Source organism: Balaenoptera borealis (assembly GCF_965194805.1).
Source record: "Balaenoptera borealis genome assembly, chromosome: 15".
NCBI lineage: Eukaryota > Metazoa > Chordata > Mammalia > Artiodactyla > Balaenopteridae > Balaenoptera > Balaenoptera borealis.
The window spans coordinates 35,350,328-35,374,906 of NC_138871.1; the positions used below are offsets into that span (position 1 = coordinate 35,350,328).

Below are 24,579 nucleotides of genomic sequence, written 5' to 3' on the forward strand. Positions count from 1 at the left end.
CCAGAAAGAAAGTCATTTATGCAAATGTCTCAGAAGCCTGAACTTCAGCCATTCTGAACCCTCCCCCTCTGTGTGTTTGGGCATGAGGGGGAAGCAAAAGGAGAAAAAACTAGAGAAATTACCTTCTCTAATTCCAACAGATGAAACCTTAATACTTGTATGGCTTGAATCATCTGCAAAGATACAAAAAGAATGAGCGCCCCATTCCTAGTTTGCAGAAAATTGGCTGTTGCAGCTCTAACATCGCCAGCCTCCCCCCGCCCCCCAAATAGAGTTATTTTGATTTATGGCAATAACACTAAAACTTAACAGCAGCGAGTGGGTACCATCTAGAGGTTTATATTTCTTAAGGAGAAAAAAATAGCTAAAACAACAACCAAGCATCTAAGGGGGGATCATAAACCTTCTCCTCCCCCATGGCTCCCCCCCCCCGCCTTTCTCAGCCCCACTGCCCCTACCCCACCCCCAAAGGGCCGCATCCCTCGACTAGGTGTTTCCTTGCAAGGAGTGCACGGAAAATATTCCCAACAGTCCCCAGCCTGTGGCTTTTCACACTGCAAACTTGCTGCCACCTTCTGCACACCTTTCAGATAAACTGGTGGTTTGGGGCCTCTGGCCCGGTCGCTGCCCTCATGACGCGACTTTGAGGGCTGGGAAGTCCGCAAAGTTTAAGCACACACGCTGACAGGCCCGGAGATAAATCCCCGGGCTGATTAGAGCCGCGCTGCCCGGCTGTCATAAAAAACAAAGCTCGCGTTTCCCCGCGCCGGCTTGCCCGGCCCCTCTCGAGGTGAATTTATTTCCCCGGGACCTTGTCCCGGACCACTTGCGGGTGGATGGAAACCTTTGCAGCCCACTTGCAGATAGGGGAAGACCGGTCTAGAAACCTCAGGGCTCTCAAAGTAAAGCTTGGGAGGAGGGGGGATTGTGTGGCGGGGGAGGGAAGGTGGGAGGAGGGGAGTAAGGGGTCCGCTCTTACCAAGTTATCCAGTTCTGGATTAGAAGAAAATAGAGGTTTTTCTGCGCGAATCTAAATACAAGTGAGAAGGGGTGGGGGAGAGAAAGAAACATTTGAAATCTGGTCGCCTTCCTAGTTTCTTGCCTCATTACACTGTCGGGGGCAGGATGTAACCTCCGGGAGAGGCTCTGTGACACCGAGTTCGTCCCGTGCAGAAACCCTTCAATGTGAGTCAAAGAATCCGAAAACAAGCCCAGAGCACAGGGTTACTTCTCCCAGCAACTGTGCTTCTGAGAGATCGCTGCCCAGCTCGCCAAGTCCAAGGCAGCTCCTGCGCGTGGGCTTTGGGGTTGCATTTTACAGACTGAGCTTTCTGCGTCGGGTTAGGTAGCGGGAGTGGGTAAGAACTGGGGTGATTTTCAGGCGTCCGCAAAGACACTCATTTAGGAGGAAAAGCTCAGAGAAGATGTAACAGGCCTGGCTTAGGGCGGACTGTTCGCTGGTTACTTTTGCAAATGTGCTGGGTGGGAGGGAGGGAGGTTCTTTCTTTTCTTTTCTTTCTTTCTTTTTCTTTTTCTTTTTTTTTCTTTTACTTTTGAAACATTGATTTTGCTGACCTGTTTGGCGAACACGGCTATATCTTCATTGAATGACTCTGACGAGCAGACGTCCCCGCCCGCCACCCCCGGCTCGCGGGGGGTACAAGTAGCTAATTCACATTTCTCAAAAATCAGTGCTAAGAGAGGGAAGAGGGGGTGTCTGCAAGAAAATACAACAGTCACAAACAACACAATGGTTAGTCCCGTGGCAGTGAAAAAAGGCGCCCAAGAAAAACAGCAGGACGAGCTCAAGGCGGGGACCCCCTCCCTGGTTTTGTCATCTACTTGTTCCCCTTCCCCCGCGCCCCCAGGTGACTGCTCACCTCCCCTTCCTCCTTGGGCCCCCGAAGTCGGAGGCCCTAAGCCATGGACCGTATCTGAGGATCGGTTCACCATATCTGGCCGGAGAAATTGGTAACATTTGCTAAGAATAAAACCCAAGCGGTTCCAGCAGCCATTTTGAATTAAGTTTCCCACCCCGACCGGCCCTCGTCCCTCCTCTGCACACCCAGAACCTGCAGGGGGGGAAAGGCGCGGGGCGCAAGGGGTGGGAAAGCTCTTTCAAGTGGGTTCCTCCAAGGCCGTCTCGCGAAGCCCAAGGCTCTGGGGATCTTGGTGGCAGGCGCTCAGCTAACTTGGGGAAAGGACCTCTCTGGTTGTGGGACCGACTGTCAGAGGGCTGCATCTCCCGATCCCGACCCCACGGCTCTCCTCCTCGGCTCCCTGCACACCTCCCTCCCTTCGCCGATGGTCCCCACCGCCCCCCAAAGAAAGTTCCTTCAAATGTTCCTGCGGTCAAGCCTTTCAGTTTTGTTCCTGCGTAATGGCAAAGCAGCTAGTATTGCGAGGGGCCTAGATGTCGCTTATCCCAGCCCATCAAAAAAAAAAAAAAAAAAAAAGAGCCTCCTCTAATGCCCAAAGAGGTGTCTCAAGTCTTTTATTAGCTCTCACAGCCCAGCTGGGAATTTAACAGTTTGGGGTCCTTTTCAAAAAGCTTCCCCAAATGTTCTGTCCCGGAGCCTAAACGATTTGCAGTTAACAACACTGCGGAGAGGACGCTGGGATTTAAATAAGCCCTTCGCACAAGGGACCAGAAGATAAAGCAGAAAGGGTTTTCAGCCAGGGAGGGTCAGTGTTGCCTGATTTTTTTTTTTTCAAAAGAAGAAATAAATAAAAATAAAAGTGGCTGCAAAGTAAAAAGAGGTCCCCCAATACATCAGCACACAGTAGGCACAAGTGACTTTCAGAGGGTTTTACTAGTCCAGGGTCTAACCCCAGGGCCCGGGAGAACACGGTGTGAACTGCAGCGGAAGACGACACCGGCCCGAGAGCACCCCGCATCTACTTCTAAATCCTGCAGGTTTCGCCTTTGAACACAAAGTCCTAAAATGGCTAGAAGTTTCTTAAGGTCTGTGACAATTCAGAGCGAGTTCCTCTCCTCGACTACAGTGGTCCAACTCCCTAAATGCAAAGCATGTTCCCCCTTGCCTGACCTGCAACTGGCCTGCCTTGATTTTATTGTGCGGTGGCAGAGCCAGCATACGGCGGCTGAGTAAACTTAGCAAGTCAGAACAATCAGTGGCTTAAAAGATTTTCCTTTAAACTAAAAGTTTCGTTCCAACACAAAGGCGCCTACGTTTAGAAACCCCCAAACACTCTCCCCGCGAAGTCGAGTGAGTGAGGACTCCAACCCGCTGAGTTACCGAGCCGGGGTCTGGGGGGACGAGGGACATTTGGCAACTTCTGCACGGCGACCCCTCCGCGGGCATGGCCTCGGCGGAGCGGGGCGCTGGACTGGCGCGGAGCGTGTGCGGAGATGGGGGCGGGGGGGGGCGTCTGGGATGGCAGGCCGCCTCCCCCAAATCTTCATGCAAAGCGAATGAAAAGTCACCAAATAATGTACCTCCAATCCAGAGGGCTCTGGCTTTCCTCTTACTGAGGGCAAAGGGAAATAGAGAAAGCATCGCCTCTCAACTGCTCAGCCTGCTGCCCGTCGTACCTACCCATAAATGGCATCTTTATCTCTCTTTAAAGCGTCATTGACGGAGGAACCCATGCTGGGAGCCATGGCGTTGGTGTGAGCTGTGTGCGGATACTGATGCGAGTGCAGAGGAGGCCCGTGGTTCAGGTGGTGGACCGGCTGCATGGACCTGGCCGCGTGCGGGTCCCCATACATCGTGGAGGGGATGCCTACTCCATCCATGCCCCCATAATGGGGTAGATCGTCGTACTGCATGACAAACAGGAGAGAAACAGGTTCAGAAGGCCAGGCAGGCAAATGGGGCAACGGCAGGGCACGGAGCTTATATAATGTCAGTCCAGCTGGATCCTTCAACCCCGAATTCGGTGGCCTTGCATCTCTCAAGCTGAGATTTCTCATTTAAAAAAATATTTTTAGAAGTAAAATTTCTAGGATTCTCGGTAAGACTCGGCGAGATTGAATGGTCTTGCCCTAACTCGTGTCCCTATCAACTAGCCAGAAATTCAGGATCCTTTGGCAAAAAAGGAAGGAAGAAAGAAGGAAGAAAGGGAGGCATTCTCCCGGAGGGCAGAAGGTAAAACGTGCACGTCTCTAGAGGAGGAAATTCAAAATCACAATAATAAAACGTGCCAGGACAGTACAGCAAACCCGCCTAGTTTCACAGACCCTTCCCATCAGGGGGAATTAAAAAAAAAAAAAAAAAAAGTTACGATGGGAACAGCTAAGCCAAGCACGTGAATTCAGACAGGCTTCTCATTTTATTTGCCTGCCAGCGTGGGGTTAGGCAGTCCTGCAAGACACTGCATTTCCTTTGCTCTCCAAGACAAACTCTGCTAAATCATACAAAACTAACTGGCTCCCTTATAAGTGAAACTCAGAGAAGGGTAGCTTCTCTTCAACATCGGGGCTGAATTTAGAATTGGGCAATATTCCCCTCAAGTTAAAGAAAATGTATAGTTGGAGCAGTTATTCTATTTTTTCTATTCTTATGAACTTTCCCCCTAGACTAGAAGTCTGTGAGCTAAATGTTAGTCATCAGGTTTAAAGCAAATTTAAAAGTAAATGCACATTCAAACCACCCCCCCCATCTTCCTTCTCCAGAAAAACTACTTTCATATTGTCATTATTTTTGTGTGCAAAATTTAGCTATTTAGGTTTTCCTCTTTGCTTCATTTCAGGCATGTTCTTTTCCCAAGATTTGGAGGCGCCGAGAGTGTAATGATTTTCAAAGAAAAGAGGAATTGCCACTTTCATCTCCTTCAAGCCAGAGGTGTGAAAAGAGTTTGGAAGAACGCTGACATTTGCCTGAACCAAAGGAGTAAAGAAAAAATGTGTCAGCCTAGTAACTTTCTTTTGCAAACAGGGCTTTGAGGGCCAGGGCACAAATTATGCAAGGAAGGCTTTTTGTAGACCCCTTTTCTTTTAAGAAACTACCTCTGTTGGGTTGTCATTGTCTCACTTTACTCTCACTACATTTCCATTCAAATAGGAATATTGGGGAAATTAGTATTGCATTTTTAAAGTGAGTAGTTGTGTGCTTAGTATCCAATTAGTGCAGGGCTCTTCTAAGAAAAACTTACAAAGTATTACCTTGCATAAAAAACCATGTACATTAAAATTACTTTTAAAAGATGAATGCTTTCCGACCCCCAAAACCGTTGTACTATGACAAAGTTATTTGCTTAAAAATGCTGAATACTTTCAGTGATATTAAAGATGAGCATAATCAATAACATATCAGAAGTTTCTAGCTGCTTATTTTAATTTAAAAATAGCTTTAAACTTCTGCTCCTTGAATGCTCACGCTATATAACATTAGGTATCTAGCGCTGTTTGTTTTTGTTTTTTAAACAGATGATTACCCGAGCTTGTAGTTTTATTTATATAGCTGCTGGTTAGGAATCTATAGAAAACTTGATTACTTGAATTAACAATTACATGTTAATATACATAAGTCTACAAATGCATTGAATAAATCCTCTCGCTTTAGGCCACGGCTTTAGGAGCCTCATTCAAAAAGACAGAGAAAAAAGGAAACTTTTTAGCAGTGTCTTTCAGCCACGTTTCAATTTAATCTCACATTTGAGTTCCACAATTGTTTTTTAATACGTACCCTTTGCGCCATCGGCCTCCCTGGCTCCCTTCCTACTTCAACTTCTAATATATCCTCTTTAAGGCCAGTGTGAAAAGAAACAAATACGTAAACTCCCCCGGAAAAAAAAATAAAAAGCACGATGAAAAATCCCTTAACGTCTCCAGCAACGTGAGCTACTGGTCCCAGATCTTCGGTCTATGGGACCTGAAGCAAAGCTCCCGAGTCACTGAGCATAAAAGCGCTCCGTTTCCAAGACAGCAGCGGGGGCAAAAAAAAAGCAGATCTTCTCTCCCCAAAAAATCAGTTAAAAAAAAAAAAAGCGCCCCTCAGACCCAACTACCAAATCTCATGGCTTTCTGCCACTCCGGCTGTCAATCACAGGCGAGGTTGTCAACGTGGTGAATGAATGATCATCCGCTCAGTCTTCTTCTGGTCAGAACACCTCAAATGTTAATATTCAAATGCACAAAGCCCTAGCGCTCGCTTCCCTTGAATCAGTCCTAATTCCTAATCAGTTTCTCTCTTCTCTCGCTCGCTCTCTTTCTCTCTCTCTCCCTCTCTCTCTCTCGCTCTCTCTCTCTCTCTCCCTCTTTGCAACTGCTGCACTGGAGGGAGATTAGAGGAGGAGGGTTAAAAAAAAATGTCTGTCTGAGTTTGTCTTAAAGGAGCCACGATCGATGCTGCCCGCTTGCAGTCCCCGTGCGTGTGTAAAGTGTGTGTTGCACAGGCGGAGAGGTGGATTCCGACCAGAATGCTAGAACCCGGAAGTAGTGGTGGCCATAACAGGTCGCGTCTTACACAATGCATTGGGCTGCAGCAAGTAGGCTCCTCGGCAGGGGTGGGTGCGCGAAGCGAGCTCTGGCCGCACTGGAGAGGCAGAGAGGCGCTCCATTAAATCGCACGCCCAGGCACAAACACCCACACACCCAGGGCACACGCGCACAAGCGCGGGTAGTAGCCCCCGGCCGCCGGCTTTATTTTCCGTGTTCTTTTCTCTCCCTCCCCCTCCAGACTCTCCCTCCAAAGCTCTCTTGAAATAGATTGGGAATAAAAGCGGGGCAGGCAGCAGCGGGAGTTATTTTGCACAGGGCTCCGTGGATTGACTTCCTGACTTTCCTCGAAATTATTGGGGTCTGCCAGTATTTTTCGGGGCGGAGGGGGGCTGGTGCAGAAAGTAGTGGATCCTTAGAACCAAACACACCACGTAGAAAAGTCAAACCAGGAGCGAAGAGGAGGAGGAGCAGGAGCAGGGCTGGGAAAGGCTGTGCTAAGAAGTCCCGAGAACGTGGGGTGGAGATGGCTGGGGCTTTCTGCAGATCCACCTTAGAGATTTTTTTTTTTTTTTTTTTTTTTTTGCTGTCAGAGGTGGACACCCGGCCCAAGGAAAGGAAATGCTTGCGTTTTCTCACTTTGGGGATCTGGACGCCCCCACCTCCTAGTCCCGGAGGCCTCCAGCCCCAGCCCCGGCGTCCTGCGCAAAGTGAGAGAGGAAGGGAGGGAACAATGAGCCCAGAGCCGGGAATGTGCCCCCAGCGCCTGTTTACAAACACGAAGCTATTTATGATCGCCGGAAAGCGAAACCCGACGCGGGCTCTGGGCAGCCAGACCTCGCGGGTGGAGCCTGGGCCAGGGAGCCGCGGGGAGGGAGGCTCTTTCTCCGACCCGCTCCGGGCGAGGCGGCCGTGCGCCCAGAGCGCGGCGCAGCGGGGTCGGCGCGCTCGGCTGGGGCTGCAGCCGCGCTGCCTTTGTCTTCGAGGCGCCGAGGGGCTCCGGCCTCGGCCACGCTCTTTCCCCGGCGACGCCCCGCGCTCTCCTCCCCATGTCCTTCTTCCCCCCACTCCTCTTTCCGATCCCCAGTCCGGCTCAGGGAAAACTCCCAGTGCCAAAGAAAAAGAAATTCACTTCGGGGGCTGAGATTTCAGACAAAAAGCTGCCCCTACCCACAACTCGGAGGCCCCAACCAGCCACTAATTTGAACTTTCTCCCTTTAAATACCTATTTTCCGGTTTAAACAAACAAAAAATTCCTTTTCTTTATTCTCCCGCTCTAAACCTGCCCTTTATTATTATATTATTATATTTATTATTTTCGTTTTTATTTTTCTGCCCGCCCGGCTCTGATCTGTCGAGATGGCTCAGCCGCAGCAGCTCGACCAGCGGGCTGGAAACCTCACATCCCGGAGCAGGGCTCGCAGCTCGCTCGGCTCGGAGCACGATTTTTTTTTTCCTCCCTCCAGCTGAAACCTCGCAGAAAACTCCCCCTGCGGTCGAGTGGAAAATGAGCTCACCCAAATCTCGGTAGGCAGCCGGGGAGGAGGGCTCGGCCAATCAGGAGACGCTCCCGCCAAGGCAGCAGCTTATTGGCTGCGGGGAAAATCAATTATCAAATAATCGATCAGCAGGGAGCTTCGATCTGCCGGGAAGACAAACTGCCAGTCCGGATTCCCGCCCTGATGGTGGCCAAAAGGCTGACTCCCCCAGAGCAGTCGGCCTCTAGCTCCCATCGCCCCTACCCTCATCCCACCCCGCCAGCTGCGGACCATCCCAAAGCGGGGGAGGTGAAGGAAGGGGGAAGAGTTTTGAGAAAGATAAGGGGCTCGTATCCGCATAGACAGTTTGGAAAAGATTAGGAGCTCTCAAATGTATTGAAGCCAACTCTTAATGCGCAAACTAAAAGAGAATTCGCATCGGTCCGAGAGACAGGACTGAAGTTTCTGTTTAAGTGGGCTTTCGAGGAGCAGGGGACACACAGGGCGAGCATCAGAACGTAGATCTGGAATCAGATTCCACCGAGCGCACGTACCTCCCTAAGCGTCATGTATTGCTTCTTTTAATACTTGTCACGAGTCAACGCCCAGTTCCCCCAAAAGTGGAGTTTTCATAAAGCCGAGCATCAGAGCCTTCCCAGACTCCCGCACATCTCCCCCGCCCCGACGCCGTACTCGCCCCATGTGTTCCCGAAGGGCTGACACGTTCACCCAACGCCTTCGGATGCGTTTTTCCTTGAAAGAGCTCCGACTGTTAAAAAAAACTCATCCTAGGATCCCCCATCATTTGCATCTCTGTCTTCTCTCTTCCTTTCTCCCCCCACACCCCAAGTTTTAAGATCTTTTACTTTTCACCATCGCAAAATGTAGAGTTTTCTGGTACAAAAGCCTCGACACATCACGCGGGAGGTTAAGGCAGGCCCGTGTGTCAGAGCCGAGAGGATCCAGGTGAATTACCAGCGCCTTTGTGCCACTGCTTGGCAACCCCGAACCCCCACCCCCCGGCCCTTCCCCAACGTGAACTTGGAAACAGAACTCAGGCCAGGATGGGACCTCCCGGTCTCAAGAAGGCCATTTCTCTGTTTAATTCCTGGGAAGCTGCGCTGGCTGGGCCAGCCAACGCAATCCTTTTCCGATTACAGAGAAGACCAAACTGGGCCGGCCGCCTGCAAGCTCTTCCTGGAACCCCAGCCGGCAGCGGCCAACACCTGAGCGCCTTCCGACGGCTGCTCGCTGGGTTGTGAGCTCTTTCTCTCCAGCAGGCCCTCCCGATATCAGCGCGGCTGGCGGTAGTGGGGCACGAAGTGGGGGGGGGGGGGGAGGGGAGCGTCAAGCCAAACACCGACATGGGCACAGCTACGTTTATGATCCTAAAATGAACTGCGAAGGAGATTGTGTAAGTATAATTTAACCGAGAGAAATCTACTGCGAAATACATTTCGATCACCATAGTCTTTAACAGCCCTACGGGTTCTCGGGCAAAGAAAGACCTAGGTGACCGACCGGTTTGGAGTTACCTCAAGTCTGCGGCCACGTTTTCAAATGTGGAAAAGGCCAGTTCTGGTATATATAGTTCTTTGACAATAGAATGCATTTTGTATTGATGCGTTCCGGTAAGTTCTCTCTTTTGTTTTCTAGCAGAGATGGAAAAAGAAGGTTCAGGTAAATCTCGCCTTTTCCAACACAACCCTAAACTTCAAGCAGTAAAAGACTATTACGCTCTTCAGCCATGATCTTCAACTTTAAATTACCGACAAACAGATTTTCCTTAAAGAAAGAGATAGTTTGAGTTTGTGGGCTTAAACTAACCTCATTAGCTTTCAAAAGTGTCTTCTTCCTTCCCTCCCCTTCTTTCCACGTATAACTGTGAACCCGATGGTCCTAGGCCTTTATAAGATTAATTCTGAACAACCGAGAGACTAGAACACTTTTACAGTGTAATTACAGTAGTACAAATTGTTTGCCCAAACCTCATTCTGGATAAGGATTTTACAATTAGCAAACAGTTATTACAGTTGGTTGAGAGAAATTGCACAGAGGACCTCTGGAGTTGCAATATAGTAGCCATAAAAAAGAAGAAGAAAAAAAAAACTCCTTTAGCAGGGCAGCAATTAATCATCTATTAAAAGGAAAAGGTAAAGGGATAGTTCTAGGTATCTTAGAAAACTAGTACTGATATTTACAGCTGTTCTATGGCAGTACCTTTTTTTAGCTTATCTCAGATACTTGCTTTTTAAGGCAAAAGTACTTTTATTTTGCAAAAAGTTGGCCTGGTGAAGGGTTCTGGCACTTGCCCCTAGTTCTTTTGACATGGGCCTTCCATACTCAGCTTACCCTTCTCATCCCAGAGCATCTTCCCAAAGATAAAGAATGAGGACTTTAAAGAGGCAGCCTGGGGCCTAGGTCTCTATTGTTTAGACCCTCCGGCAAGGAGGCATTTAAAACAAATAGTGCCCCTTTAGGCTGTTGGTACAGTCCTCCGGGAGAACTTCCCTCTAGTGTTCTGTTTTCCTATAAGGAATCGTGCCTTTGGAAAGACCTATATCCGGAATTAGGCTTTTGTCCCTGAAGTTCACACTGATGAGTCAGCTCCAAAACCCTCAGAAATTAAAAAGGCACCTCTTAAGGTAAAATGTGTGTGTATTTGCCAGCCCAGAATAAACAAAAGCCTGTTAATCAATCGAGTTTGGCAGCTGTGTTCACAGAATGATAAGGGTTTATCATCTGCCACCTAACTTTAAGATGCCTGTTAAAATGTTGTGATTACTCTTTAGGTTGTCCTGTGGGCTGGAGGCTTAGGGTTTGTTCTTCGAGAACATTCATCCTCTGAATCTCATCCCACATTAGCGTTTGCATTTCAAAAAACAGAAATAAGAGAAGGGAAAGACAGTTCAAAGAAAATAGATTTAAAATCTACTAGAGATAATAGAGGAATGTTGGAGATAAGAGCCTGGATGCCATATGAGAAAGGTACCAAAAAGTCAAAGCTAATGAGTGGCTGTGAGAAAAGTGAAATAAACTATTTAGAGGTCTATAAAAGGGAGAAACCTGGTTAGGTGATATGAAAGGGGGTTAACCGACAGGATTAGGGAAGACGTTAATCAAGTGCCCCAAAGCAATCTGGGCCATAAGAACCTGGAGATTTGTTTACTGCATTTTGCTTCAGAAAACAAAGAATGTCTGGGTCCAGTTCAGAAGTCAATGAGAGGTCAGCTGAGGCTCTCCAGTCATCGCAGGGAAAATACCCGTCACTATATTCGGGCTGGATAATGCAAAAGTGAAGAAAAAAAATTGGGGGGGGGTGTTTTCCTTACCACTTTTCTATTTCAAATCATTAAAATGCTTTGGTCTCTAGAGGGGGAAAAATTACGCTGGTTAACATAATTACTAGCTCTGACATTTTCAGAAGTTATAGAGGTCTTTTATTAATTAAATGGAGGGCTTAATAAAATATTCCTAATAAAATTTATGGTTGTCTTAAAACTTTCTAAACAGTGCTATAAATTCTTAATAAAATTAACTGGGAAATGAGTTATTAGTCCACACTTTACCCTCTCCCCCTACTTCTACATAAGGAGCGTCTGCAGGATGAAAAGGGAAATAGAAGCCTTTTAGTAAAATATAAATATTAGCCAAAGTCACACATTGCTTTAGGAGAGGCAAAGTTTCAACTAAGTTATTTCTTATGGCTTCCTCATCCGATATACCCCAAAAGCTATTCACAAAATTTCTAGAAAATTTCTTCCCCCTTTCTACTAGGTATTATATATGCCTGTATACATTAGCCCATTTGAAATACAGTACTTAATTTTCTGATCTGAGTTGTGTGTCAAGTTTAATAAAAAGCATAGATACATCACGCAAAATTCCAATATAGAATTTTGAAGGTTCAGGTTGCAAATATTTTCTTCATCTGTTAGAAGATAATTAAAAATGAAATGCCTTGTACTTTTTCTCAGTTTAATTTCTTTAAAGGTAACTTAAATAATAAACTTCTCAGTAACATTTCCCTCCAAACTCCTCATTTATAACAGTTGCTGTGTTATCTGAAGCAGCATTTTGTTGAGCAGATCTACAAATCTTTTTCATATCGCTACATTTCAAAACTTTGTGGAGCTTTCTTAAGTTTGGGGATGCTTCTCTGTTTCACAGATACAACGCAGGCTGGCTGACTGTTTAAGATGAACAGTACACTCAAACACACTCCAAGCTAAACCAAATAGCTTTGGTGGATTGTTCATTTGAAGGCTTGATCTTTTGTGCCGTCTACTGGACAATGGAAAAACTACAGTCTCCATGATTTAAGAAACTTTTTTCTTGTCCAGTATTTGGGGGAGGTGGGGGGTGATTTGGTGCTGGTAAGTAATAGGAGAGGACCACAGGACCCAACTTAGACTCACAGGACAGGTTTTGTGGCCTACTAGTGTGTTCAAATCCAAGTTTAGGACATTATACTAAGTATAGGCACACTTCAACCACTGGACTAAGGCACAAGGCTAAAACCTACATTTAATACAGTTGTGCATGTGTGGGGGTGCACAAAGTCAGCTTGGGAAGAAAAAGAAAAGATGGTGGGACAAGCCTGGCATCTCTGAAAAAAATATATGTGTATGTGTGTGTGTGTGTGTGCACATGCATGTGCATGCAGTTACTTGGCTCTGAGTGTGAATTTGCTTGACAGTCAAGTTAAATGTGTCTACTGCCTAGGTAATCCAGGATGTACAAATTAATTTTTGAAATTCAGAACGTAATATTGTTCAGTAATCAAGAAAAGTACTTGTAGGAGGGACAGAATGAAATTGGTAATTAGAAAAATTTTAGTGCAGTTCCTCTTTTGGCATTATTGGACGAAAATATGAAACTTCAGTGTTTTCACTTGGAGACCACATGTGGGAGAAAGTGTGGCTGAAATTCAGTCAGATGCCTTTGTGTAACAGAGACTGTTTGATGTTCTCTTAAACATTTAAAAATATTGTATACATTTTTTGTTATGATTTAAAAAATATTTATGGAGCTCTAGCATTATGGAAGCTTTGTACCAAAAAAGAAAAAATTCATGAAGCTAACTTTGACCTCTGTTTGATATTGACATATTTCCTGAATAATCACAATTATTCTAGAGAACTGATAAAGCCCACACCAATAAAATATGGAGAAGTCAAGCTGATTTTGGCGGAAGAGACATAGACTTGGGTACCAGCCTCTTAAAACTGTTTATCTGCTTTCCTGAAGTTAAAATTCCTATTGCATTAAAAAAGAAAAACACCTATTAATACATGACTAGTTATTAGGGTACTCTTTAATAAAAACCCAGTAGTGAAAAGGAGACAGCTTTAGGACATTTTATTGATGCATAGATATATTTCAATGATCTACTTCAAATATACATTTTGATGTGGCACTATGTCAGAATGACTTTAAAATATTGTGTTAAATATAGATATGTCAGAGAACTTGGGTTGACACTGACTACTTAAAGCAGTGAGATTGCTTGCATTGCAGTGTAAAAGTACAGGATGGTTTCAGTTGGTCTGCAGAGATGGCGGTGATTGGGGATGGGGGATGCCGGTGGTGATGGCTGTGGTGGGTGTCTTTTCAACTTTAGCATAATCAACTGAATTGTGAAAGTTTATTTTATAAGATGCCATATGGTTCCAATGGTCCAGATTAAAACAACAACAAGGACCCTACTAACAATAGCGGGAAAACATAGACGAGTCTTACAGGAACCAATCATAAGTATTCACGCATTTGAGAAATTCTAAACTAGTAGTGGAAGTACTGAGTGCTGGGGAACGTCTCCAGTCACCAAACGCAAACGTTTACCTTTGAAGCCACAGGATGAGCCAGACTGGTCATGATTAGCACCCACGCTGGGCTGTATAAAGGGGCATATTTTGTGAAAACCTTCAGGCAAAAATCGTACTGATTATTCAAAAATGAATATTTTAACATTTCATTGAGTTATCCAATGAATAAGAAAAATATCGAAGGCTTTCTGCAGCTCAGAAAGAATTCTAGTAGCGTGAAAAACAGAGAAGGAAAGAACTAGAAGAAACTGAAGGACGCCCGCTGAGTAGTTATTCACTTGTGAATATCTGAAAAGGTACCTTTCCGCGCCCTTATTTTGAAAATGAAAAATAAATATCATCTTTCCTTGTCTTTTTAAAAAAAAAATTAACGTCAGAACTCTGGTTACGCTTGCTAAAAATCATAATTTGTTTCCAGGCGATTTATGCGAGAAAGGGCCAATTTGAAAACTTACAACTAATGAAAGATATCGACGTACAAGCCGCAAAGAAATCGGTTCACAGCCGAGCCCACAGCCCTGAGAGGCTCCCCTCTTCCGAGCTCATCTTGGATAACTTCATTTAGTGGCAGATCTGCGGCCACTTCCGGGCCTCTCTGCCGACTGGGGTCCTTCCTCCGCTGAGCGCTCTGCGGGGCTGTCCTGTCGCCTGTGCGTGGCGGGGTGCCAGGTCCCGCGGCGCCGAGCCACCCAGAGCCCCGGGCCTGCCTGCACCCCCTGGGGCGCACACTCCTCGGGGCGAGTGGAGGGCCCGACAGGATACGCTGCCCGGGGTGGGGGCCCCCCCCAATCTGCTCACACCCGGCTGGGCGCGTGGGCCGCGGTTTGGGGGGGGGCTGAGAGTAGGTTTGGGGAAACGTGTTCCCTGGGGACCCCGAACCGTCGGGAAGGAGCCAAAGGTTTTCTCTCCTGCCAGTGCACCCCCTCCCACCATTCTAGACCGCGATCCCGTCTCCTTTGGGGTTCGCCCCTGCCTCTGCCGGAGGGAGGGAGGGAGGGGGGTCAGGCCTGCGCCGCAGGGGTGGCGACCCGGGAGCCGGAGCTCGAAGGACTCGCGGACCCCGACGCGGCGACTCGGGGTACCGGGCTCTGTCTGCCGGTTCTTGGGGCTGAGCACCCGAGGGCGCCTCTCTCCCCATCAGGATTCGGGGACACGGGCTCACCCCGCCGCCCCTTGCCAATTAGCCTAATTCTGGAAGCTTCTCGCCTCCTTCCTGGACGGTTCTTCCCGGGGGCGCCGTGAGCCCCGGGGTGCCGCCCGGCTCCCGCTTCCGCCTCCGAGGCCGAGTGTGCTCTGCGAGTCTGTTTGGGACGCGGGAGCCTTCGGGGACCCAGGCCCCCCAGTGCCCCCTGCGCCCGCGGCGGCCCCTTGGAGGGGCTGGAACAAGCGCGCGTCTGTGGCCGAGGTTATTATTTCAGGTGCGCTAATGGGAGTAGCGGCCGCGGGAGAACTGTGTGGGGATGGATGCGGTTCCTTCTCCCGGTTTCTTCCGCCGCCGGGTGGAAGGGGAGGCACCGCCGGCGGCCTCTCCCGGCCGCACCGCCCGCTCGGCGCGCGCGGCGCTCACACCACCCAGGGAGGCGGCGGACCCCGCGCCCTGGGCCTGGAGGGCGGGGAGCAGGGGGGAGGGAGGGGGAAGGAAAGGGGAGAGGCGCAGAGCGACGGCGACAGAAACGCGAGGAGGGAGAGAGCGAGCGGCAGTAACAGAAAGAGTCAAGGAAAGGGACAGAGATGGAATCAGATCCAGTCCTGTCCGTCCCCAGGGCACAGTGAAGCAGCCATTCCACAACGACCTCGCCAGGGAAGAAGAAACGCGCTCTTTATTCCCGGGTGCTTTCTGCTTCCGAGGGAGCCTTATCATAGACTTTTGCATAATTGCATATTGACTTTCCTAAATAGTTTCGCAGCTATTTATGCTTCCACTTGTTCAATCGCAAACAATTCCTTTGGGGAAAAGTAAAAGAAAATGTGTGTGTGGGTGTGTGTGGGGGGGGGGTGGGTGAGAACTAAGGCCAGAGGCAAACAGTATGACCCTCTTGCAAAATGTCCCCTAGGCCATCGCAGAAATGACCATCCTATCCTGGGAAGTGCGAGTCACCATCCCAAAAAGGGTGAAATGATCGGTCTGCATTGGGCCCATTTTTCACAGCCCCTTCCCCACCATAAAGAACCAGAGAATGTTCGGGCTAAGTCAAGGCTTTTAGTTCCATTTGCCCATTTCACAGATGAGCAAGCTGAGATCGAGAGAGGTTAAGTGACCTATCCAATTTCTTCTCTCTCTTTTCTGGGTGTCTCAAAATTCTCTTTTTATATATATTCCCCAACACTTAAAAAAAAAAAAAAGTCACAGCTACAGAAGAAGCCTTTCCGACTCTTATTTCCTAAGATCACTGGAGGTCAGTGCCTCTGTATCTTCTGTCAAAAGCAGCTGCTGTGTAAAGTTGATGGTTGTGTGTGAGTGAGTTTAGGGGCTGGAGGGTGACTCTTCCCTCCTCCCCTGCCCCAACCCTGAGTCCATCACCAGCCCCTTTCTGAGAGAAGCAGGCTGGGAACTTGTTGCTCTGTGAAGACCCTTCCACAGAGCATGGAGAAAGAAGCAAAGGAGAGCTTGTATTTGGTGGTGCTGCTGCTGGGGTCTCATAGGCTCAGCTTTTCTCCAACCAACCCTCAACCCTCAAACAAACAAACAAACAACTCAGGCCTTTTGCTTCGACTTCCTGTGACTGAGTGACCCTAAGCAGAAAATTGGTCCAGGTCACCCAGGGCAGGAGCCGGGACGTTCAAGGCCTTATTTACCCCAGGATTAAAAACAACATCCCCTCTAACTCTGTCTCTCCTCAGCAGCTTGCCTTTTAAGGATGTGAGAAGGAGCTTCTTAGAGTATAAACAGACATCGTAACTCATGGAGATGTTTAGGTTTCAAGTTTACAAAAACAGCACTTTAGCTCTGCTTTCCTGAACCACACTACAACTAAGACCCAGGCTACCAAACCCTTTGCAAAGGCATCCTGTATCATTTATGGGCGAAATATATTTTTGAGTGGTCACTTCTAATTCTGAAATATTTTTATTTTTAGCTTCAAATTTGACTCCTAAAACAAATCAGTTATTTATCACCTGCTTTTCCCCATTCCCTGATTATTTTTTAGCCTTTCATTTAAAATTTTTTGTTACATTGAAATTTGCCTTGATTTGGGTGTTCGGTACAGAAAACCTGCTTGTAGGCTTATTATCTGCAGCCATCTGCATTTATTTTGTCAAAACTCTGTGAAGTTTACTGTTTTTTTTTGTTGTTGTTGTTGTTGTTTTAACTCATTGACTATTAACAAAAAATAGCCTAACACCCTTTCAGGTTTAAACCTTAGTTCTGTCCTAGCCTAGCTTTCGTGAAAAGCCCATTGCACTGGGCTTGTTGATTCACATATCTTTTAGTTAAAAATCTTTTGAGGATTTGAGCCCAGACTTTTGTGATATACTACACTATAATGTATTTTATTCTCAGCTAGTTAGTGATTGTAGGCTGGAACAGAGAACAATTTTGGAAATTGGTTCTATTAGAAAAAGCTCTTTGTACTTCCAAATATTTCCAGCCAGGATTCTGGGCAGTGGCTGTGAGGTTGAGCAGCAGAGCTGAGACTTAGTACACTTGGGTGCAAATTATAACTCAGTCACTAACGGGCTGCTTACATTTGAAGAAGTTAATCACCTGCAAAATGAATTGGTTATGTTATTTTGTTCTCTAAGTCTACTTTTGATTCTTGTATTTAGTGATGATTCTGTATATAAAATTAGACACAGAGAAAATGTGTAGCTTCATAATGACCAAATAAGTTTAGTGTTAAGACATTGCAATATTACCTATTTCACAGTAAATTTTTAAAAGGTTGATATTTTGGAGTTGGATTACAGAAGGTTATCCTAAAGCAATGTTTCCCTGCCTTGACTTCAGCCATTTACATACAACCATAGGGGTTTTGCCCTGTTTAATGCCCTCTGAATTACTATTTACTTGTTCTTTTAAAAAAATAGTTTCAGCTAAAATAAAACACATAACTGTATTTTAAAATGAAACTTTATACCATAGGATTTCTTTTGCATCTTTCCTAATGCAGCATACAATAAATACAATAATACATTTAAAACAATTTGCTTGGATACATGCTCCTAAATCATCTTTACCCCACTTTGGGAAGCAGTGACCAAAGGTCATTTTAAATCTGTTCAATATGCCATGTTCAGCATGACCAAGTACTGTTCAACAAATATCACACACTGAACACAAAGAAGAGGCATTTGGCAGAGAAAGAAGTGAACACTAATGACTTGGAAAAAAATAAACACTCATTTTAGGAAGAAATCATTAGTGTTTTATAATTCAGCTTCGGTATTTCAAGTGGTATTGTATCTTGTAAACCTGTAACTGCAAACTTGCTGATATGGGTGAACTATATGACGCTTCCATTTTACATGACTGCATTTTGAAATATAATCACTACAATTTTAGATATTTGTAAGGCCCAAATTTTAGATAATAATATGCAATTTTTGAAAACTATACTAGATTCTGTAAAAATGACAATAATTTCTCACAAAAACCTTCAAAATACTGAAATCCGAAACTCCTGTGCTTTATATTCCAGGAAAGGAAAACATAAATGCTTCTACTTTGGACTTTCTTTTTTTCAATTTATTCACTCTCTACTCCCCCCTCTTTTGAGATTCTTCCTACAGGGAAATGAAGTGTCAGAAGAATTCCTTAATACCTTCAGGCACTGTAACCTCCAGATATTACTCTCAAAGTTTGAAAATGACAACTTAGGTCTTTGTCGAAAGGTACACCTGAAAGAACTAAAGTAAACAGAAAGATGTCTAAAGCATAAGATTAATTTTTGTTACCGTTTGATTTTATCTGAATATTCTTTAGCGTGGTTTAGAGGTTAAAACACTTAATTCTTTCTCCACTGGCCAGGCAACTTCTGGAGACACTTTCTCTAGTTCCCTGATTTCACATTTTCTGTGTAGCATTGCACACTGAATTTGTAGAGTGAGAGATAATTTATACCTAGATTTCATTTCTTTATGCCTAATAGTAGTTACATATTTCAGCAAACCAAATGCCATTCACTGGAAGCCTTTATTCTGCTTTGTTTCTTCCTAAATACGGAATTAAGTTGAAATAATAATTTATTGAAACAACATAAACACCTGACCATCTTCAAAACCAAGGAAAATCAAAACCAAAAAGCACTGCTTAGCACAACCAGAATACTTAAGAACTTAAAAGCCACAAAGTTGGAAGTGGACAGTTATGGCTCTTTTAATAACTGTCATTTTACCGTGATTCTAAATCAGTATCCCAGGACGGTGAGGAGTGTGGTTGAGCTTCAAATGCTCTGGAAACCACTGCTTTGAAGGTCAAACAGCCATGTTTAAGTTCCCAGCTATACTGCGCTACCAGCGATCCTTGGTGACATGGGACCAACCACGCCCCTGACCCGGTAAGAACAAAATGCTCACAGCCAGTTAGTTCTCTGACTTGTGATTCTGTACCTGGCAGTCACCATTTTTTGCCTTTTCTTTGAGCATTTAACTTACTTTAGTTTTATATTTTTGCATTTCTCTGGTAGTTGGCCAGCACCCCTTTTTATCCTAATTTAGACTGAAAAGTATTACATATTTTCGGATACTCTTACCGGTTCCATGCTTAGGGCTTATTTGTTTGAGATGCAACCAATGAGCCTTCCTCAGTGCTTGAAGCTTTTTACCCCAAGAGGGAATAGTTTGAATTTGCTTCAAAATTCTCTTCTTTTTATTTGCTTTTTCCTTTCCTATGAGTCTGTAATTTAGTTCTGCTGACACAGTTGGTTAACCCCATACCGGGGAGCTGATTTAAAAACACTTTCTAAAAATGTCTATTCCTATTGCTGGTATTCATCAGCAATTTTTTTTTTTTTTTTGCCTATCGCTTTCTTTGGGTTTGTTTATCAAAATCTTTCCACCCCAATAATTCGAAATGGGCACAGTTAAAAAGCTACAAACCCTGTTCTTTTTAGGATGGGGTAGTTCTCACTGCATAATCTCTAATGTACTTACTACTTGAGAATGATTCCGGAGAACAGTAAGTGGTCTTAGAGATTCTATCACACCTTGTATGTGCCAGAACAAATGTGAGCAATAATCAGGTTTGTTCTCATCCCTGTGTTTAGGGGACCATTCAATTGCACGACAGCTTCCCCTCTGGGGGAATACTTTCTTGAAAAATCTGAATAATTGTTGTAGGTAAGCTGAGAAGCTGCTCAGGCTTATTTTATGCACTCAGTTAACTGAGTTACTTTATTTTTGTTTGTTTGTTTGTTTTTTAACTGAGTTACTTTAGACACTCAGTTAACCCAGATACCAAGGCCACCCTCACTATCCTACCCCTGTTCTCTTGGAGACTTTTAATAAGACATGAGGTCCAAAAACAGTTTCATAGTTTACCTGCTTTTCTCATTTTCGCTGACATTTTTGGGGACAGTGATAAAAACGCAAGTCTGTTGCCAATTTCATAAATCGGTCTTTTCTCTCTGCTGTCAGGTTGCCCTTCTCACTAATGTCACCATATGTCACTGCTTGTCCCAGACAATCTGAGATTGACTGAAAAGTGTTTGAATAACTTTTGGGTCCTATTGCCTGTAATTGGTAAGACTTTGCCGACTTTTGGGTTTTACACTGTTCTGTTTAGAACAGTGTTATTTGTGTGACGTTAATTGTCTGTCCTAATCAAGTCTTTGATGTTCGGGGATAAAATTGAGAATTTAATTTTTGTCCCTAGTTTAAGAAAATATTTCACAATTTGCAAAGCATGCACTACCCCCATGCCTAAAATCTTCCTTTACTCCCCAAAACCCTGTGAGGACATGTTATTATGATCTCCATTTCACAAAGTCACACAATTGTTTAGGATCAAAGGCTGTGTACTGAGTTGTGGCATCAGTGGAAGAACATCTCTGTAACTGCATCCTTTCATTATGCTAAATATTTGGGAGGGAGGGCATGAGAAAAAAATGAGAAAACGTTTCCTTTTGGTTGAATTTTTTAGTTATTTTCTCTTTCTCTCCTATCATCTGCTATAAAATTAGAAATATTTGAACTTCTGGAACCTATCTCCAGAAAGTTTTACTATTTCTAGCGTCCAGACATTTTGAACTGATTAACCATGCTCAGTGTGAAATGTTTGCTCCTCTGATTTCAAAGTTATTTTTTGTTGCATAAACAATATCTACTTTTGAAAGATCATGCTTGAAATTAGCTATAGAACACAAGATTATTATGTAGATTTATTATAATCTTTCATTCTACAAATATAATATTTGTTTTGTTCTTACAGTTAGTATACCTTTTTTTGCATTTAAAAAAACTATAACATAGGCATAAATCAATGTATGAGATATTATGGCATGGTTTTCAAGGAGATAGCAATTCAGATTTTCCATTTAAAGAGAGAGAACAAAACTTCTTTCAGGAAATATTAGTTAATCGGCAGGAGTCCTTTTCAGAGCACAGTTACCATGGGATTGAGAAGTATTTGCTAATTATAACAGTGCACTAATTATCTGCTTTTACATCTCATCTTTCTGTCTTTCTGTCTAAATTCACTTCTAATTATATGGTACCCTTTTCTTATATGACATATCTAAAAGTATTGCTTTTATCAGATATGAATTCTTTTACTTGGAAATATTAAAGACATAGTTTCACTTCCAAAATATTTTTTCCTACAATATAGTGAAATCTTTTGGTTATGGGTTGAATAGTCTGTCCTGTCGGGGGGAGGGAGGGACCAAGGTTTAAATATTAGACATTTTGTATCTTCCAAAAGAGAATAGCAAGGCTGATCAGCCTTGTCATGGTTTCTAGTTTTCAAATGCGATTAAGCAGATGTCACATTACCCACTCGTCATCACTATCATTGTCATCATATTTTTATTACTCTTCAGAATTTCAAATGTTGTAATTGACGGACAGATATTTAAAACACAGTGTAATAAAGGAAATATCACTGGGTCATCAGAACCTGTTTCCATGGGATTCATTGGTCATCTGGATTGCAGAGGTAGGCTCAAAACAAAAGCAACGATAAGAACAACAAATGTGACTTCAGTTCCTGTATTCTGATTCCCCCTGGGCTTATTGAGCACATGGAAACAGGAATTCACTTTCTGTGTAAATAGAGTCTCACTCATCTCCCCAAAGCGGGAATTTCACTGGGGTCGGTGGGGGGGCACTTATAAATTGAGGGTCTCCATCTTTAGGGGATCTACAGACCTTCCTCCCAAACACAGGCTCCTGTGACAGCTGTTAGCCCAACTCATTTGTGGGTATACACTTTCTCTAACTCCACTCCTGATCATACTTTATTGATTATGAACTTTAATGCACACATATTCATTTCAGTGTTTATTTGTTTTAAAAGAAAGCTTAAAGAATAATTTATAAGCTTTTAAAGAAACATCTGATAGAGTACTTGAAGCTTCTGCAAATACAAACAAAATCTGCTCTGCAGTATTTAAGTACATATAGATATGTGGATCAAGCAGTTTTAGATCTCAGGCTCCAGGAGGGGGTGGAAGGAGGTGGATGGCTGGATGGAGCACGAGGGGGAACATTTATTGAGGGCTTCTTCTATGTTAGGCACTGGGTTAGATGCTTTTGTACACATTCTTTCATTTTGGTAACATTCAAGGCTATTGACGGTTGTTATAACAGTCAAATCAGAACTTGAGTTCTGATTTGATATATCTTTTACATTGAATTACACTGAGCTAAAAAGTTGGATTTTCTGCTATCAGTTTCACTTTTATGCCTGGCCACAAAATCATTTACATCCATTCAACCTCAGATGCTCAATTGCCCAGCAAACTAAGGATGTAGTAAGGGCCTTGGGAGCTACGTGGGGGCATTCCCTGCAACTAGAGACATTTCTGCAATGGAAGAGCCTCTTCATTATTTGAACAGAGACCTCTATCCATCCTTCCCACCCCCGGGCCGGAGGCTCCTCATCTGGAAATCAGGATGACTTGGTTCTATTTTTGATATTCCTCCCAGCCCCAGTGATTTGTGAATTTTGTATTTGATTCTGCTGATGCCAAATGTTTACAGCTGAAAGGGGGAAGGCAAACTAATTATAAACAGAACTTTCCCAGTTAAAATCTCAAGGGCTCAAGAGAAATGATTTAAGTATTTTCTGACTCTGACAATCGGAAATGCATTCCTGCGTGGCAGTTATAAGATACACTGAAACACACCCCCCTTTTTTTGGGGCTGGGGGCTTTTACCATTTAAGTTGTAATATGTTATGGAAGTGAAAAGCTTCCAAAAGGGTGGAACAATAGTCCTAATATTAAGCCACTGCAGATTGGGGGTTATTTCTTGACTGTTTGCTGTGTGCTTTGGAAAAGGAAACCATCCCTCTCTGGGCTCAGTAAAGTAATGTTAATTCCATCTCCTTCGAAATGGAGTTCTGATGTTTAATCAATGTTCATAACTCTCCACCTGATAATTGTGACATAAAGTACAAAGTGTTATCCTTGGAATGGGGTAATTTTATCCAGTTAAATTTCCTCTGAGCTATCACCTGGGTCGGAAACATTGTTATTACCTTGCAAATTACTTTGTACTTAGGCTTTCTCATGTTCCCTAATCGTGAGCAAAAGTCCCATCCGAAGGCTTAGAATGCTTAATATTTGCAACATTGACTTTGATGGAACATTACAGTGGAGAACAATCTGGTCAGTGCTGTACTAAGGGTGGGTCAGAAGGACCTAAATCTCCTGGAGGATGCAATTTATGCAATGCCATTAGCCATTCTTGGAACAGCTGTATAATTAATAACTGGACACAGCATGTCATTAATTTGAATGGGATCATAGGAGACTTTGAGTTTGAAGCTAGGAGTCAAGCTGGTGTATGAGATTTGCCCGAGTTTCTAGAGACTGGGGTCTATGATCATTTGGTGGTGTTTGCTTTTTTAAAGGCAGCCAGCCCTTCAAAAACAATTGCCAAACATGGAATTTATACTCAGTATTTCCTAGCAGACACTAGAAGTTACCTGCCATGTTTTAAATGGACCAGTCTAGACACTGCTCTTCATTCATTAATTAATGCATTTATCCAATAAATTATTTATTGATTACCTCTGTGCCAGGATCTGGATTAAGGAAGACGAAGAAGTAGGAGGGTGGGGATCCTGAGGAAGTGTGTGATCAGTCTAGTTACCTTCACGGCCAGTTCACATATCGTTTTAGCTGCTGGTTTTATTTTGGAAGCTGTTCTAGAGAGTTGTACTGTCACATAGAATGAAAATGACTCCTCTCCACCCCCGCCTCAATCCACAGCTGGGGTCAATTCATCAGGCATTCCGTGAACTTTTATTACATTCAAGAATAAAAGAGGCATTTATGATAATTAACATTAAAAAATGAGAAAAAATGGCTCATGTTTTGGCCACAAATTTTTGAAGTTTGTATGGCAAGTGAAATGAGAGCATTCCATCATTTTTAGTGTACGCAGCTGCTTAGGTATTTGAGAAATAATTATCTCCTTTTCTTCTTTTCCCCAACCCCTCTGATTATGTCAAAATTGCAGTTACTATTAAAGATTGCATAAACACACCAGGAAGTTAAAGATTAAATTATCAAAATGGTACTGAAGAAGAAATACTAAAGAAAAAGGAAAAAACATCCAAAATCCCATCATCCAAACTTAGCTAAAAGCAATTTCTTTCTTCAGATGTATGTTTTTATATGATTATGCACTTCTGCTTTCCATTGTATTATCTCTTTTTCAAATTATTACATAAACTTTATATCTATTTGTAATGTCTACCTAA

The 24,579-nt window shown here is 44.2% G+C and overlaps 1 protein-coding gene across 7 annotated transcripts in view; it reads right to left on the minus strand.

Moving 5' to 3' along the window:
- Window positions 1-6,562, minus strand: part of MEIS1 (Meis homeobox 1) — a 138,792-nt gene extending 132,230 nt beyond the window's left edge. The window contains exons 1-5 of one of the 7 annotated variants that reach the window (XM_082358465.1): window positions 5,652-6,562; window positions 3,561-3,787; window positions 1,576-1,717; window positions 980-1,030; window positions 123-173 (exon numbers count right to left, since the gene is read on the minus strand). In XM_082358465.1, coding sequence (XP_082214591.1) covers window positions 123-173; window positions 980-1,030; window positions 1,576-1,717; window positions 3,561-3,787; window positions 5,652-5,663 — 483 coding nt within the window. In that variant the 5' untranslated portion in view covers window positions 5,664-6,562. The remainder of the gene's footprint in view (window positions 1-122; window positions 174-979; window positions 1,031-1,575; window positions 1,718-3,560; window positions 3,788-5,651) is intronic. The other 6 variants (XM_082358463.1, XM_082358460.1, XM_082358462.1 and 3 more) reach the window with 6 other exon arrangements.
- Window positions 6,563-24,579: the final 18,017 nt, after the last annotated feature.